Genomic DNA, 17,329 nt, shown 5'->3' on the forward strand with positions numbered 1-17,329 from the left:
GCTGAATAAATGGGTTTTTTTTCAGAGCAAACACGACTCTGTTGATGTTCCTGTGCTTAAAACTCAGCGTGGATTCTTTTTAACGTTGATGACTGAAAAAAATGTGATTTGTTTTTGTTTTTTTAATTGGGACATGCTAGAAAAAGTTTGAAAAACACTCATACAGCTTCTTATTTCATTTTCATTTAATTGATTTCTACAGTACCAGCCAAAAGTTTGGTAATTCAGTGGTTTTCATTATTTAAAACTTGTCTGCATTGTAGATTAATACTGAAGTCATCCAAACTATGAAGAAATACATATGGAATTATTTAGTAAAAAAAAGTGCTAAACAAACCAGAATATGTTTTATAGTTTAGATTATTCAAAGTAGGCACCTCTTGCTTAGATGACCGCTTTGCACAACTTTCAGCAAGCTTTGCACGGCATTCAGCTTTATGAGGTCGTCACCTGGAACGGTTTGTCGAGGCACACTGTCTTGCCTTCTTAATGTGTTTGAGACCATCAGTTGTGTTTTGAAGAGGTGGAGTTGGTATACAGTGAATAGCCCTGTTTGAGTAATGTTCTAATCCATATTATGGCAAGAACTAATAAACTAATTAAAGAAAAGCGATCAGTCCATCATTACTTTAAGAAATGAAGGTCAGTCAATCTGAAAAATTTCAAGAACTTTGAAAGTATCCTCAAGTGCTTGGGCCAAGGAACACAAGGAATGGACATTAGACCAGTGGAAATCTGTCATTTGATCTGATCAGTTCGAATTTCAGATTTTTGGTTCCAAACACCAGGTCTTTGTAAGACGCAGAAAAGGTGAGCAGATGGTTCCTACATGTGTAGTTCCCACCGTGAAGTATGGAGGAGGACGTGTGATGGTATGGGGATCCTTTGCTGGTGACACTGTTGGCAATTTATTCAAAATCCAAGGCACACTTAACCAGCATGGCTGCCACAGCATTCTGCAGCGACATGCCATCCCATCTGGTTTTGAACTTAGTGGGACCATCATTTGTTTTTCCACAAGGCAATGACCCCAAACACACCTCCAGGCTATCTGAGGGCTATTTGACCAAGAAAGAGGGCTATGGAGTGTTGAGTCAGATGGCCTGGCCTCCACAATCACCTGATCTAAACCCATTTGAGATGGTTTGGAATGAGTTGGAATGCAGAGTGAAGGCAAAGCAGCCAACGAGTGCTCGAAACCTCTGGGAACGTTTTCAGGACTGTTGGAGAACCATTTCAGGTGATTACCTCATGAAGCTGATTGAGAGAATGTCAAGAGAGTGCAAAGCTGTAATCAAAGCAAACGGGGCCTACTGTCAAGAATCTAAAACATATTTTGGTTTGTTTAACACAGTTTACTACATGGTTCCTTTTGTGTTCCTTCATAGTCTGGATGACTTCAGTATTAATGTAGGGAAAAAAAGAAAAAATTAAAACATTGAATGAGGAGGTGTGTCCAAACTTTTGACTGATACTGTACTTCACTGACATCATAGGCCTGTATTATTCATTTTTGGAGTGTGTATTCAGTTGTGTATATTGTACCTCTCTATACATTAGCTGGTTTATTGTGTATGTGTAGTAGCATATCATAGCTGCCACAGTAGCACTATTCAACTGCTTTTCACAATAAAAATATTAAAAATATTCAATATTTGCTCTGCACCAATAACTAACAAGTTTAAGATATTGTATATAGCAACTGGTAACTTTCCACTGTAACTCAGCCTGTTGTGGCTGTGAGAGACGTCTCATCAGTGTTCCTGTTCAGTGTATGTGTAAATACAGCTCAAAGCAGAGGCATGAAGCTCAGGCGATTATGAGATGAAATCTTTGTGTCTCAGTTCTTTCTATCTTGCCAAGGTTGTGGCAGTATTATTCAAAGAACCATATATTGGATTTAAAATATATATATTTAAATATTCTCTCTTATTTGTTTGCTTGCTTTATTCTGGCGTACCCTGCACATGCTCAGCTGGGTTAAGATCTGTGCAGTTCGGAGTTACGTAGGTGGTAGGTGTCACAGTAACAGCCACATGTGCCAATAGCCAAGACGAACACTGCATTATAACAAGATGATCCCTGTTATTCACTTCACCTGTAACAGGATTTAATGTTGTGGCTCGTCTGTGTACACATGTTGCATTACAAGGGGAAAGAATATGTGTAAACAAACTATTACGCAAGTATGCTAAAGTGTTAGAAAGTAGAAAAATGGATGCTTAAATGAATAAAAAGACGATGTGTTGATTCTGTTGATCATCCATATTTATTAGTGAGTTGCACAGTCAAATTAAATTGCTGCTTGGGGGCCAAAAATGAGCTGCTGGGTTCTTTTGCTCTCTAGTAATTAAATCCTTAGAAACAGATTTTAAAAACATGAATGATGCACAAACACTAAGTTGGTGTCCAGACACATGGAATTCCTTGCTTTAAATAATGTACACCCCACCCCGTCCCACCCCCGTGACCCTGAAAAGGATAAGCGGAAGAGGACGGATGGATGGAAGTACTTATAGTGTACAGTTTTAGTCCATTACACTGTGTTACCATATTGCCAAATGCTGTTATTGTAATATGAACCTGGGGCTTGAGTCAAACCAGTCTTGATCAGGTAAAACATTCTCTTACATCGACCATTTCTTAATGCTGTTCTTGTTATGTAACATCTGCCCAGCTCTAATTACAAACCCTCTCCCAGCTGTTTTGAGGATTTCACATCCAAAACTTTTTCTTGATCATCTTCTGTATTGCACTGCCTTGATTTCTATTTCATTTTCTCTCTTTTTTTAAAGTTCAGTGCTTTTCTGAAAGTATGCCGTGTCCACACACTAGTTGCCATGCATTCAAGGCTATTTTTCAGAAGTGGGCTAGACACACTGAATTCTGCTTTTCTGTGTAAATCCCTTCCATTTAAAAGTGTTCATACTAAGCTTAAAAACATTTTATATCTGCAAATGACATCACAGTTTAACCTGCCTATTTGTGTCTGGATTCATCTTTGTATTCAGTAACATATACCTGCAATAATTACAATTTCAAACCCTAAGATTAACATATAATAAAAAAAAACATATCCAGTCACAACATTAGCTTCTAAATCAGCTACGTTAGGAGGTAAAGTTTGATTTATGCCTTAAAACTGATCCTATTGGCTGATTTCATGTGAAGTGTGGTGCTAGTTGCTCCAGCCTGTACACGGTGGCTGCTGTCACTGCAAGGCGCTTTGCAACCCACCTCAACCCTGTCTTTTTCTATTTTATATTAGTCATGCGATTTCTGACCCAGTGTCATGGCTTTTGTTGATGATGTTTGCTTGATGATTTTTTGTAAGTGAGTTTTGCTGCTTCTCTTCCTACATTTTAGCCTTCCATGTATGCAGCTGGATAGATGTGGAGTCTTAGAACAGGACCAAATATTTATTACAGTCAGAATAATTATCATTTAATTATTAGTTTTGCCTGTATGCAGCCTGACAGGCCACACTCAGAGCTTTTAACACCTACCGAGCACTTACTACTGCAAGCACTGCATATAGTGACTTGACAGTATGGGCACACTGTTGAGATTTATAGCACGTAAGTCAAGTTGAAAATGTGAGTAAGGAGGGGATAGTGTTTCGAGTTAGACCAAATTCTGAATGCTCTAAGAACCAGTTTTCCATGGACTATTGAGCAGCCACAGACCATGTTTATGTCTGAAGCTCTGGTGTTTTAGATTTTTTGGGATTGGGCTGTACAAAGTAACAAAAATTGGTGATCACTCTGGCATAGGCCTAAATTAGTATGGTTCGGGAACTAGCCAGTTCTTGGATAGTAAAGACAGTGAAGTGGTTTCAGATCAGGCTTCATCTGCTGCTGCTGCTGCTTCTTCTTTTGGCTGCTCCCTTTAGTGGATCATCTGCCACCATCTCTCCCTATCCCTAGCATCCTCTTCTGTCACAACAACCCTCTGCATGTCCTCCTGAACCTGCTCTGTCCAAATCATCTCAGCCTCCAGCCACCTCCAGCTGAGCCTCCTGTCTTTTTATTTAGTACCACCATCTTGAAACCATACATCACAGCAGGTCTCAGAGCAGTCACTGACTCTGAACTGGTCGTCAAACTTACAGAGAGGAAAAGGACCAATTGCAACTCAGCCAAGCATCTTTTCCCTCTAAACTCAAAGCTACTTTACACATTTTATAACACAAACGAGGTAAATAGAAGCCTCTTTCTTGCACACAGAAACTTATCCCAGTCTGATGTATTACTAAAATGTTCTGAAGTGTCACCTGGCTGTGTTGTTTATTTGAAGCTGTCATGATCTGACTCTGGGGAGGAGTTTTCAGATACGCTGGAGTGATGATATCTGATCAAAAAGGAATTTCTTTAGTAAAGCTGCACAATTTACTGGAAGGCTTGTGATATCTTGTGGAAATATTTTTGGGAACATTATTCTGCTGGGAAGTGTTACTACATACTAAAAAAAGGAATTAACAAAAAATTGTGCTTTTTTTTTTTTTTTTTTTTGCCCTGATAATCTACCTTTTCCGACTAGATTTAAAGGGCTGGAAAAGAGGAAAGTCACAGGGATCGTGTGACATTCTTCTTTTTCTTCCCCTGGTTTGTGTTGCAATATTTGAAACCCTGCTGCTGATGCCTGTGATGTCACAGGCTGTCCTGCTTTCAGAGGCTTATCGAGAAACCATAACAAGCTGCTTTATCCTCATTAGCGCCATTACATTATGCCTTCAGCTATTGTCTCCCTCTGTCTTCAGCCCTCACTCGCCCTTGTTTTTCTTCCCTTCCTGAGACACAATCGACCAGACAAGGTGTATTTTAGTATTTTGTCTCCAGGAGAGGCAGGTGAGAAAAGATGACGCGAGGCAAATGTTGTTGAGGAAATGTGAGAGCCACTGGCTATAACCCTGTCCCACTAGAAGTGGTGCAAACACAAGAACTACCTTTCAGCTGCTCGTGAGAAAGGTGCTAAAAGCCTTCTCCTGACAAATACGTGTCAAAAACAAAACTTTTCGTGACTCTGAAAAGATTCTGATTGATTCTGTTACCGTCTGAACAAGTTCCTCTTTTAGACAGATGTTCTACTATATGTCAAATTTTGACAACATTCCACATACAAGAAATTCGTAGACCATCTAATGTCCAAGCTTCATTTTTCTGACCCAGGGCTTATTCCATATCTTTTATATCCAGTCTATGCTTGTGACTGGTGCAATTCACGATTTAGTGTTTTTAAAGCTAATACAGATGCATGTATGTACTACAAGACTAGACTGATAGCTGTTCTTGTACTTGTGTTTTCCTTTTTAAGTGCTGAACAATGAAAGCTTTCTTTTATATTTCAAACACTATGGCAATCATTAGTGTAAAAGGCATAAAATGTATGTTTTGCAGCTAAATCTGTACAGAGCTTAACTTATTTAACTGTACTAACAGAAGTGCCTTTGCTCATAATTTGTGCTTTCAACCATTTGACACAATGTGTGATTTATAACTCACATCAAGGTAGCTTTACATGTCCGCTTGGAAGGTGCGCTAACATCCAGCTTCCTAGCATCTACACGTCGACACGCCATCACTTTACACAGACAGTCTCAGCTGTTTACAAATGGGAGGCATGGATTTTGAAAGATGAGGGCAATCTGAACAGCCGCCTCTGATGCTGAAAAATGAAGCTAGTACCAATCGGTGCTCTGAGGCTGGCTCCAAAAGTGAGCCAGTCCCTACAGACAACCCATAGACGCAGGGGTTATTCTCAAATTTGTTTAGGCTTGCACTTTTGAATTATTAGGGGTCGGGCTGCTTTGAGTGTCAGACGGGTCCCTGTTTGGCTGCTAGCTTTTTGTTAAACAGCAAATTCAAGTCGCTGAACTCGACCTCTCCCATGTGTTTTTGCTGTTTGTGGCTTTTGGAGCATTTTAATGGAAATAATTTGACCTGCTGTGTGGTACAATACAGCCCATCCAAGAAGTTTATGTTTCAGGTTTTCTGAGTAAAATCCTAATATTTTATTAATTTTAGTTAGCGCTAATTAGACGTGTACTCCACGCCACCCTGTCTCCCTGTCTTTCTGTCTGATTTTGCTGTCTAAACTTGAGTTTTATCTTTTAAAAACAGCAAAGTAAAAACATGACTTGATCCAGTAATCTGCTTTTCTTCGAGGTACTGTCATATAGGTGTCACTTGTACGCAGAAAGTGTATTATCTGAAGCTACTAATGGTTATTTTTGTGCCTGCTGCAGGGAACACGCTTGTGTAAACAGCTAAGGCAGATTTTTTTTGGCATCACATGGAAGAGAAATGTTTAAACCTAGGTGATGTGATCTAAATTGGGACGCCACCTGTCAGGAGAAGCCATTAGTGGGAAATCCCATTACCAGTAATCCTGTAGGCCCAGTGATAGGGGCGCAGTAAGTAGTCGCCACTCTCTCCTTCTGTCTATGTTTGTTCCTCGCCGTCTTGCTGTATAAACAGTAGTGGCCACAGGCCTGTGTGCCAGTCTTGAAAAAGGGCATGACCCCTGGCAAACCTCCTGCAGGTGGACAGAGAGACACACTCAGGATATTAATGCCGTTCCATGGAAGCTGCAGTTCATTGACGAAACAGTAAGTTTTACCCTCTTAGGACCGGCTTCATTTTAAAAAGAGTGTTCTCTGTTAGTCTGGTCGTTTGTTTTCCATGTTCTGTCAGACTCAGGACTGTGTGGTTAATCACCACATTTCAGCCAGTTTTGACAGCCTCAGGAACGGTTATCACCTGACATTTTTGCAAAATTTAGACCATTGTCTGAATGCTGTGCTGCTGTGTTGTTGTTGGTGGTGGTTGTGGTGTTGTAGTAATGGGTATCAGCCAAGTATAGAAACCACGTAGAGTTCAAAGTCAATACTGATGATAGTACTTACTCCAGTATTCACTTTAACAAGGATTTGGAGGTACCTTGGATTATGATCCAAGTAGTACTATTGCCTCACAGCAAGAAGGTTGCTGGTTCAAACCTCCTCATAGGTGGGGGGCTTTCTGTGTGAAGTTTTCATGCCTGTATGTGTGTTTTTCTGGGTTCTCAGATGTCTTCCTACAGTCCAGAGACATGCATGTTAGGTTATCTGGTAATTCTAAATTTGGGTGTGATGCAAGGTAGATAAATTGTTCAAGTGCATAGAGTCACAAATGCTGTGTGAAATGGTAAATGGTTCTTATACAGCACTTTTCTACTCTACTTGACCGCTCAAAGCACTTTATACAATACATTTGCATTCACCCATTCACACGCATTCATACAAGCACTTTTTTCTACATGTAATTTCTTTCTATCTAACATTCACACACACTCACACTCCGATGAATACAACTGAAATGCAACTCGGGGTTCAATATCTTGCCCAAGGATACTTTGGCATGCAGACTGGATCAGCCAGGGATTGAACCACCAACTTTTCCGATTAGTAGATGACTTGCTCTACCTCCTGAGTGATGAGTTCTTGCATGGGCAGGATTTAACATTTGTGAAATCACAAAAACTTACTGATGAGTCTAAACATTCTCACCTCCTAGGTGTCTAAAATGTCATTAGCCTTTACATGCTGCCAAATTGGCTCAGACTGATCAGAGGTCTTCTACAGTCCAGGCTTCGAAGGTTCCTCTGTATCTGTTGCCAACACATTAGCAGCACATGCTTTAGGTCATGTAAGCTGTGACTTGGAATTGGATCAGATTTACCCCAACACTTCCTCCAAATATATTCATTCACTTGTGGATGGTCCTAATGTTTTGGCTCACTGGCATAAAGACACTATTTAGCATTTGTGAATTTCCCTTGTTCTAAAATTTCTCCAAAGTATCAATTATTGCTGTATTGCCAGTCTAAAAAAAATCATCACAACCATTTGTGCCTACATCTTCATAATATCTAACTCAGAGCTTCACTCAGTAAAAAACCAGCTTGTTTAGGGCTAAAGCTGAACATTTTCCCTTAAGAATAACTGACTTTTGTTCTTTTTTATTTCCCGCATCGCTGTCTGCATGTTTCCCTGCAGTCAAACTCAAAGTGGCTCATCTTATTAATTATCACACCTTCACCCAGAGTGGAGAATGAGCTAGTGCATGCAAAAGCTGAATTAAAAAGCCTGCACAGTCTCAGGTCTCAGTGCTGTCTCTCTGCTAGGTGCAGAGAAAAACCTTGACCTTGCTGTGCTGCCAGCGAGCGGCAAGGACTTGCTGGGCTGCGTCAGGCTGGACACACAACTCCGCTGAGAGGGAGGGAGCGGGGGTTAGAGAGAGAGGAACAGAGAGTTAGAGAACGGGAAGAGAGGAGGGGCTATGTTGAGAGAGTGACAGAAAGGTGGTGGTGGGGGGGGGGCTCAGAGTACAGCAGGCGAGGGCCTGAGCCGTCTCTCTCTCTCTCTCTGAAGCTGGAGGTGAATGTGTAAGGATGGTCCCTCGTTTTCACACTGCCAGTGTCGACCATGTGCCGGACTGCTCGCTGTCTCTCTCTGCCGGTAGGACTGCTGCTTCTCGTGTTTCTGTTGTTTTCATTTTCCGTCATGTCATATCTGCATTCTGGTTTAGCTGGGACTACTTTTTAAATTTCTAGAGTGTGTGAGATGAGAGTAGACGAGTGCTTGCGGGCTACGCATGATCTTGTTTACACCCGCTGCCTGAGCAGGTGTCTGGCAGTGATGACTGCAGCAGCTGCACTGGCATTGCCCCCACCATCACCACCTCCACCCCCTCACTCATCACTCCCTCTTCCCATCTCTCTCCTATAGTCTGATGTCATGGCAGCTGATGTTTGCTGTCTACAGCTCGTTGTAGCAAACTGAGGCTGAAGGGACGTTCCAACTTCTCAGACAGTGCCTGGACTGTTGTTCTCCTTTACCCCCCCCCCCCCCCCCCCCCCCCCCCCCCCACACACACACACACACACACACACATACACACATATCTTCTCTCCCTCCATGCAGGGGGTGATGCATCCTGCAAGCAGCCTTGCAAACCAGGGTTGTGCACTTGTTGTTATTTTCAGTGTTGTCTTTTACTCTACTGCATACTGATTCTACCTTGGCTGAGCACAGGGCAGCCGTGTGATGAATTCCTATTGATCCTTTAAACAGACCCAGGAATAGTTCATTACATCAGGCTTCTCTCTGCTGACCTAGACACCATTCAGCGCACAAAGTGGACAACCCCCTGTGCCATACTCCCCATTACTGCAAATGAGATGGAGGGTCATCAGCAGTCACTCATCTCTGCCTTGTAGCATTCCTCAATGGCATGCATGTCTTAATACAGTTTAATAGGTTTTGGTAAAGCTCACATTAATTCATGAATAATGAGTTTGGAGCTTGGGCCTGTAGCGCAGGATTATGAGAGACTTGTGCGATCTTTGCCTTTATGTAGCCTGACAACCCACACCCAGGGCTGTCAGGCTCTGAGGCCAGATCAGTTTTTTTTTTTTTTTTTTTCCGGTTCTTGGTTTCTGTCCTCAGGGGCAGGATTTTCAGGTTGGGTAGATTATGCAGCATTAAGCTGCTTGGTATCAGATAATTCCACAATGATGAAATCCTCTGGGGTTATGAATTAAAATGGATTGAGCTCTGCTGTTGTTTTGCACTCATGAGAGTGTTTGTGACTCTACATTTTTTAGGGTTTAGATTCAGTGTATCGCAGCTGTTACTAAAAAGGAAATTTGTTGCCTTGTCCAGCATTCTGGAAAACATTTCCTGCCTGCTTTGAATCTGCAACTCATCTGCAAAAACAAAATGAATGGTGCTGTAAGTGTTCGGAAAGGATAACACATCCAAATCACTGCAGGAATGAAGTGGCGCTGAAGAATTTAGGCTCTTTTTTTTTTAAATCCAGAATACATCAGCATGTGTTCAATAAATCACAGGCTCATCAGAAGAGTTTTCAGGGGGACGAATCAAAGGAGGTGAAAAGGAGCCAGGAAGCTATGACACGCGCCTGATGACTCATCTCACATATGATTTGAAAGGCATTAGGTATGGGCCCAGCCGGCCGGACAGAGGCTCGCTCCGCTGGCCAATCATTCATTATCACACCAAGGAGACTCCACTCCAGGATAATGATTCTGATTGGAGTTTGCTGAGGTTGAATGGGATCCAAAATCTGATACTGTGAGTCATCTGAGCCACCGCGTGACATTTGTTCTCGTCCTCAAATTTGAGTTGCCCTGTTTGTGGTTGGAGAATTGTATGAAACAAGAATGCTAAAACGATCAGAGACATTTTATACGAGGGAGGAATCTCACTCAAAGAATGCTAAAAAAATTTTTTTATATATTCCTATTATGATGTTGCATATGCACAGTCCAACCATTAGCAATTAGTGCCATTGGGTCAAAGCAGCTGGTCCTTTGGCGGTCACTCCCCATGCTTGAAGCTGATTCTGTGCATGCAGTTTGTTTGTTTGTTTTTTTTTGTCCCAATGACCACAAAAATTAATGTTGAGGCCCTCTCTCTAGTCATTTAGATAGATGCTTTAGAGTAACTCCTCAAATAAGCACCCAGCAAAGTTTCAAAGCTATGAAGAAGGACTGCGAAGTGATCTTCTTTCACAGGGAGGCAGCATGTTAACAGGGGGTGGAGGATGGAGATTGTTTAAGACACAAAGTGAATATGTGGTAGACAATGCAAGAATGATGCAGCTCAAGTTTTTATGCAGTATCTGTTTAGAGCATCAAGAACATTAGTTGCATATATTGCATCTGAAGCAATTTCCCTTTCTTGTTTTCTTTATTGGTGTGCTTCACCTTCATCATTTCGCTGATGGCTTTTGACCCCTCCATAGCTCTAGAGACCATGCAAACAAATGGCCTTATAGTGGTCCTCCACTTCTGATTGGCGTGTCACTAATTCATTGGCTTTGTGTTTACACCTGAGGATGCGAGCGTGACTGTTTAGTCAAAAAAGTACAAGCCTTTGTACGCAAACAATCCTCTGCCTCTCAAATGCCCAGTGATAAAACGTATGGTTCCAGCCAGCCCATAATACAGATTACAGGCTGTTTATGCCTGCCCAGCGCTGGTCCACTGGGTCTTTTGGATTGGTGTCAACAAGTTGCCATAAAGCCCAATAACATGTGGCAGGGAAAGGCTGCAGGGGATTATTCTGCTGGTGCTCACCTCGTCTCTTCCCATTATTACCACAATTACTGTCAGCAGATGTAACAGAGGTTCTTGAGATGCTCTAAATTGTGAACGATGGTGTGTCATAGTGATTTAGATTCACTATTACACCAAGGAGTGCAGTTAGTCACAAAGTATAGTTGATACAAAATGGCAAAGACTCTACATGAATTAGGATCTCACGTGTTGTAACAGGCTGCTGTGGAATTTCAGGACATGAGGATTGAATAGGCTGACAGTTTCCTTTTGGATGAAATCAGGCTTTTACTGTAAATGCAGGGCAATTTAAGAAAAAAAAAAGCTTTGAAAAGCGTCTACACTGAAGCGAAAGTGAAAGTTTTCACCCTGCTCTATGCATTCCTGTGAAAAATGAAGCCAATCCCATTTTTCAGTATCTTCTAGGAACCACCCTTACCAGCAATAACTTAAGTAATCATTTTCTGTATTTCTTTTGCATCATCGTGGAGGAATTTAAGCCCAATTGTTTTTACTACATTGCTCCACGTCCTGCCACAGCATTTCAGTCAGGTTGAGGTCTAGACTTTGAGCGGGCCATTGCAACACCTTGATTCTTTTCTTTTTTCAGCCATGCTGTTGTAGAGCAAAACAACAACAAAAAGCCCAAAATAACCTAAACTTGGGTATTGCAAAAATCTAAATATTCAAACACAGTGCAGAGACCTGTGAATGAAGGTTGTTTTTGTGACTGCGTGCCTGTTTAATGAGTTAAATAAATCCACTGTGTACCTCTGAGTTTTCATAGTGGGCATACTTTTCCTCTGCTCTCGCCAAGGAAAATGGGGATTTGAGTGTGTGCTTTGCATTTAGCGTCAGTGGAAAAATCTCCTCCCATGAAGCTTTGTGCGCTGCATAAGATGTCCTGTCTCAGGGTGAACCGTGTGGTTTTATCTTGGTTCATTTGTCCGCAGAAATAAAAACCAAACATTCAATGAACAGGTGCTTAAGCTGAGGTAACTTGCTGGCCCCCAGGTGATTAACTTAATGCACTCATCATGAATTGTAAGATCTCCCATTGCATCCTGTCATTTCTCTGAGTTGGTTAACATATTACTGTTAAATTCAAAAACTATAGCATATCTGAAGTGTAGAGCATGTGGTATTAAAATGAAGTTGGAGTTGTGTTTTTCCACTTGTGATCTCGGTCTGCAGTTGTAGCCAGATGGCCCGTGGTGATTGTGGCTTGGCAGATGGATTTTCCACGTTCCTACTGAAGGAAAACACTTCCAGAAGTGCAGATATTCAGCTTCCAATCGCTGAAATGTGGAGAGAGAGGATGTACCACTGGATCCAACGCTTAAATGAAAGGCTGATTAGAGCTGTTGGAATTTCACGATAAGCAAATGACAGCTCCTGTGCAGACTCATTCTTGTTATTTCTCAGACGAGACTTCTTGTGATTCTGAAGGCAGGCTGGAGTCAGATAATAGAAAAATAATTCACCAGCATGTAACCTTCATTGAATGTGGATTTTAAAATATACTCACAATTGCAATTAAGATTGCTAAATCAGCTTGAAATGAAAATATAATGTTTATATGCTTCATTGTTGTAATCTGCGCCCAACTGGCTCCTTCACAGCTGAAAAAAACAGCGAAAGATATTTTAAAGCTCTACTTGGTCTTAGAAATGTTAGTTGTTTCCTCAAACCCAGAAAAATATGTTGTTTAGAGTGAATTAATGACACACACTGTGGATTTCTTTTTTAAACATGATGAGTTTTGGTGCCCAACTGCTGGAATTGGCCTCAAATTCAACTGCTGTTCACATGTTTCTTGAAGCCGTAGTCCAGTCAAATGTGAACCCACAGACATGATTAAAGATTTACAGGAGATTGTTTTTATACCCCCGTCTCGCATTTCCAGCTCTACCACAGTAGCTTTGCATGATTCCCAGTTCATAACAATACTTATTTGTTTTATATGTTCTGGTGTGTTTTTGTTCCCATGTTCAGCACTTTGGTCAGTGGTTGCTGTTTTTAAAGTGCTTTATAAATAGTTGGCTTGGCTTGGGTTATATGTGGCCTTGGTGCAACCCTCATCCTCAGTCTGAAACAGACTCTTTCTTCTGATTGGCTTCTCCTTGTAAACAAAAGATTAGAGAAACAGGTGGGTGGGGCTTTAGCGTGAACAGCCAAAGCTGTGTGAGGATGTCTATATGAGAGACATCCTGCAACATAGCATGTAGAGCAGTCTCGCAGTGATTACTTCTACAGTATGCATGCTGAAATTTAAACTTTTCTCCATGTTGATATGAGCATCCATCATTGTACAGGTATTTACAGTACCAGTAAAAGGTTTGGACACACTTACCCATTATGGTGCTGTATATGACCAAAATAAGGAAAGGCCTAATAGGTCCTCTTTAATGTAAGCAATACATTTGGAGGATAAATATAAATATAAATGAATGTGGTTTGAAATAATGGAGAATGCATAAACACAGCACGATCCTGAGAATCCTCACATTTTAAAGTTTTAAAGTACTGCACTGGCAGTTCCATGGCACCATAGCAAACATGAAATGTTGCTAATTTGGTGTCAAAATGTCACGGTCTTTGTGTGTGTGTGGGGGGGGGGGGGGGTCATTAGAGGATGCAGTATATTTAGATGATTTGCTGAATATATTGGCTGTGTGCATGTCAAATTTCAGAATCAGTCCAGTAGTGATAATCTCTTTTTGTGGAAAGAAAATGTCATGTTTTAGTGTTCATGTAGCCTCATGAAGGGAAGGGAGGCACAGGAGGGAGTACCTGGCAATTCAGACCAACAGGTCCTGTCAGGTCTTTCAGTTGCCTGCTTGGCAGATATTCAGCGGCTGTATTCATACCCTCAGGAGACAGAACAACATGATTGTCTTCTGTGAATTTTTGCTGCTGGTTTTCCGGCTGAGACGTCAGTGGGATTTTATTAGAAAACACAAATTGGTACACTAGTCATCAGTACTTAGTCTACTTTTTCCACCTACCACTTCCAGAAACTAGTTGACAAATAGTTTCCAGGGACATGTGGTGCTCACTTCACTAAAAAGCTCTTGACAAATGCTTGAGATTGAGCCCCACAGCAGCAGTTTGAGGGAAATGATGACTGGAAGCGAATACAAAAAAAATGTCCCTTCCTCTTCTTTTTGATATATTGTACTGTTCACCTTCTCATCCTCAAAAACAATTGCCTCTCCTTCCTTTTCATGACATCCATATTTTTTTTTGCTTAGGGAAATAACTTCTGCTGACTATCCAAATCATATTTCACTGAAATGGAAAGTTGCTGAGATTCTAGTGTTCTTCCCAGACATAAATGAAACTCAACCTCTCAACCATGCTGAGACCGTATATTAGAGGTTCTTCAGGGTTACTTACCACTCTCACACATGGATGAGGCCAGTTAACACTGCATCTAAAGATAAGGCACATACTGCACATATTCTGTCATGAGTTCAGTTATCATTAAGTCATTGTCAGATGAATGAAGCTGACACAGCAATCATAGACAAACCTCCCACACCCTTTAGCTCATTTACGGTTGTTTCACGGTTATGATTATTTTGTACTACTCCAGCGTGTTTGAGCACCACCCAACCTGTCTGCTCAGACTTGTCATATTTTGGAGCATTTTAGGATTCCTTTTTAGACATCCTAGAGCAACAAGCCAACACAATTTGTGTGGACTGTGGAAAAAGGGGTCCCCCTGGTGTGGAGATTTGTAGAGGAAGTGCTGGTTCAAAAGGTTAGCAGCAGTCACGTTGGAAGAGGAAGCGTTCAAGGTGAGGAGAATGGATCTCTTGGGGAGAAGGAGTGAACCAGAGATCCTTTCATTGGTCTAATGATCTATTCGGGAAAGAGTAAGCATTTTCACTGGCCCCTGGTTGACCTCTGCTTGGCTGAGTCTTTGAACAGATCAGGCGTATTCCTCTTGAATCTTCCTATTCAGCAAGTGCTGTCTTGAATGGCATTAAAAGAAATTTGCTTCTGCCTCAGTTACTTAACTGGCAGTGTATATGTCAGCATGCATGTTGAACCTGTTTATGCCGCTCATTAAGACTAATATTGAGAGCTTGGCCAGCTCGTGCACACTTTTTACTCTCATTACTAATTCTACACAAATGTACATGACAAAATGCTCCTGACAGCGTAGGTCGGCAATGCAAATGAAATCTTTAAAGGCTTAACAACAAGTGAATGTCACAGAGCATGATTGAAAGTGGCCATTTCAAAGCCTGCATCAGCAAATTAATGGGGAATAAATTATGCTGATTGACTTCAACATATGGCAGAGATTGCTTTTTGGAGTATTAAAGATTACGCTTCAGCTGAGGCAGTGAATGGGAGTTATATTATTGAGCTGCAGCAATAGTTTTAAATGAGTGGGTAGAATGGGGGATGGCTTGTAAGCTCTATGCTGATCTTGTGTCTTGTGTACAGATTCTGTTTATCCATTTATTTTTTTAGCTAAGCTAAAAACACATTTGACATTAAGTACCAATATCTTCCATCATCTCTCGAGCCCTTGAGAATTGAGATGGCACTATTAGCAATATTTTTAAAGTTATGTTTCTGTGCTGAGAACAGAAACAAGGCAACAAGTTCTCTAACTGTTTTTTTATATTGCTTTGCTGGCTTGTTGGTGTTTTGTGGGTAAGAGGATTTATTTTGCTTGTTTTCACTGAACATGGCTGCCGACAGTTGGTGGAATTAATGTTTACCCTTTTAGCTGGTTAGCTAACATTTTAACAGGTCTGAGTACATTCAAGATTCACCTAGCTTTATTTGAAGTTCAATGGTTTGTGTAAAGACCAGGTACGTGTTTTCAAAACCAGTCTCAGAAAATTTAAAACATGTATATATATTTGGGCCAGCACAATAGTACAACGCCGTGCAAATGTGTCTGCCCCTTTCCTGAGTTTGTAATTTTTTCCATAGTTGTCACGCTTACATGTTTCCAATCATCCAACAAATTTTAATATTATACAACGATAACCTGAGGAAATACAAAATGTAGCTATAAATGAATTTATTTATTATATATTTAATCCAACAAGTTTGTTATTTTTTTTAAACCCTCAACATAGTATTGCTTTGAAAGGGGAAACTATTCATAGAGACCAGAACTATTTTTGTACCAGGCTGTAAATATAATTTTTAATGCTGTAAATTTGGGCATTTTAACATGGGACTGGCTTTTTTGGGGCCAGCCTCAGGTGGCCAAAGAGGAACTGCAGTTTTAGGAACTTGCACATTGATTTTCTTTGTTTTCTCCAGAGGTTGCCACTTGACCTGTGTCTGATGGATTTTGCCATTTTCGTGCCCCTTTACTAGAGTAGTGGCAGATTCCTAATTCCAACTGAAGAAGTGAACATGATCAGATATCCCTTCCATAAAATACAGTGTACTATTATTTGTATTTTTGTAATTCTTTGGATATATTTATTGATGTGTGTAGGTATGTGTGCATGGTGTATCTCTTAATTTATTCTGTAAACCTTTGTTTCATGCGCAGCACTTTGGTCAACTTTGTTGTTTTAAATGTGCTTTGGATAGACTGCAGAGTTGCCTATAAGCTTGTAATGTTTTCTTGATTCTAAAAGAGAAGTTTAGGTCTTTAGGTAATGTAAAGGACTTTGCTTTCTTTTAGCAAAACATGGTAGTTCCCAGCAGTGTTAAAACTGAGGAAAAAAGTTTAGTACTTTAAGGGCATTCCAGTTGGATAAGCCATGAAGCCATTTTGTGGATCACTTCATTGGTAATCAGTACTTAATTATTTCCAATAAAATTGAGAAACTCCATTCCGAATCCCAAACCGTGTATGTCACCATATGCTGTTACAGGAATGCTGATGACTCTAGCTTACTGCCACTCCTACTGAACTAGTACTTCCCTATTTCTTTAAGTTCACCCAGGGTGTCAACTGACAGGAGGAGAAGAGGATACTGGGTGTCATATGTTGTGCTTTTAAGACTGGTTATGTGATAGCATGTTTTCCACTAAATAAAATAGAAGGTTATTTGATGTCATTTGAAGGACAGTCAACTAATGTGACGACTGGAAGAGGTAATTATAGGAGAAAACGCAGCATAGTGTTTCAGTTTTATTAGGGTGCCACTGGAAGCCAAAAATAATCCCCAATCAGGCAGTGTAATCGAGTGTGTCACACCAGGCTGCCACTCCCTTC

General features: G+C 40.9%; 1 protein-coding gene across 5 annotated transcripts in view; it reads left to right on the forward strand.

The window, feature by feature from the left end:
* iqsec1b (IQ motif and Sec7 domain ArfGEF 1b) overlaps window positions 1-17,329 on the forward strand; it is a 220,962-nt gene that overhangs the window by 166,374 nt on the left and 37,259 nt on the right. The window contains exon 1 of one of the 5 annotated variants that reach the window (XM_030729496.1): window positions 8,382-8,497. The exons of the other annotated variants lie outside the window; for them this stretch is intronic. Within the exon in view, the coding sequence (XP_030585356.1) occupies window positions 8,421-8,497 (77 nt within the window). The 5' untranslated portion in view covers window positions 8,382-8,420. Of the gene's footprint in view, window positions 1-8,381; window positions 8,498-17,329 lie in introns of those variants that run through there. 5 annotated transcript variants of the gene reach the window in all.

Source organism: Archocentrus centrarchus, chromosome 5, assembly GCF_007364275.1.
Source record: "Archocentrus centrarchus isolate MPI-CPG fArcCen1 chromosome 5, fArcCen1, whole genome shotgun sequence".
Taxonomy (NCBI): domain Eukaryota; kingdom Metazoa; phylum Chordata; class Actinopteri; order Cichliformes; family Cichlidae; genus Archocentrus; species Archocentrus centrarchus.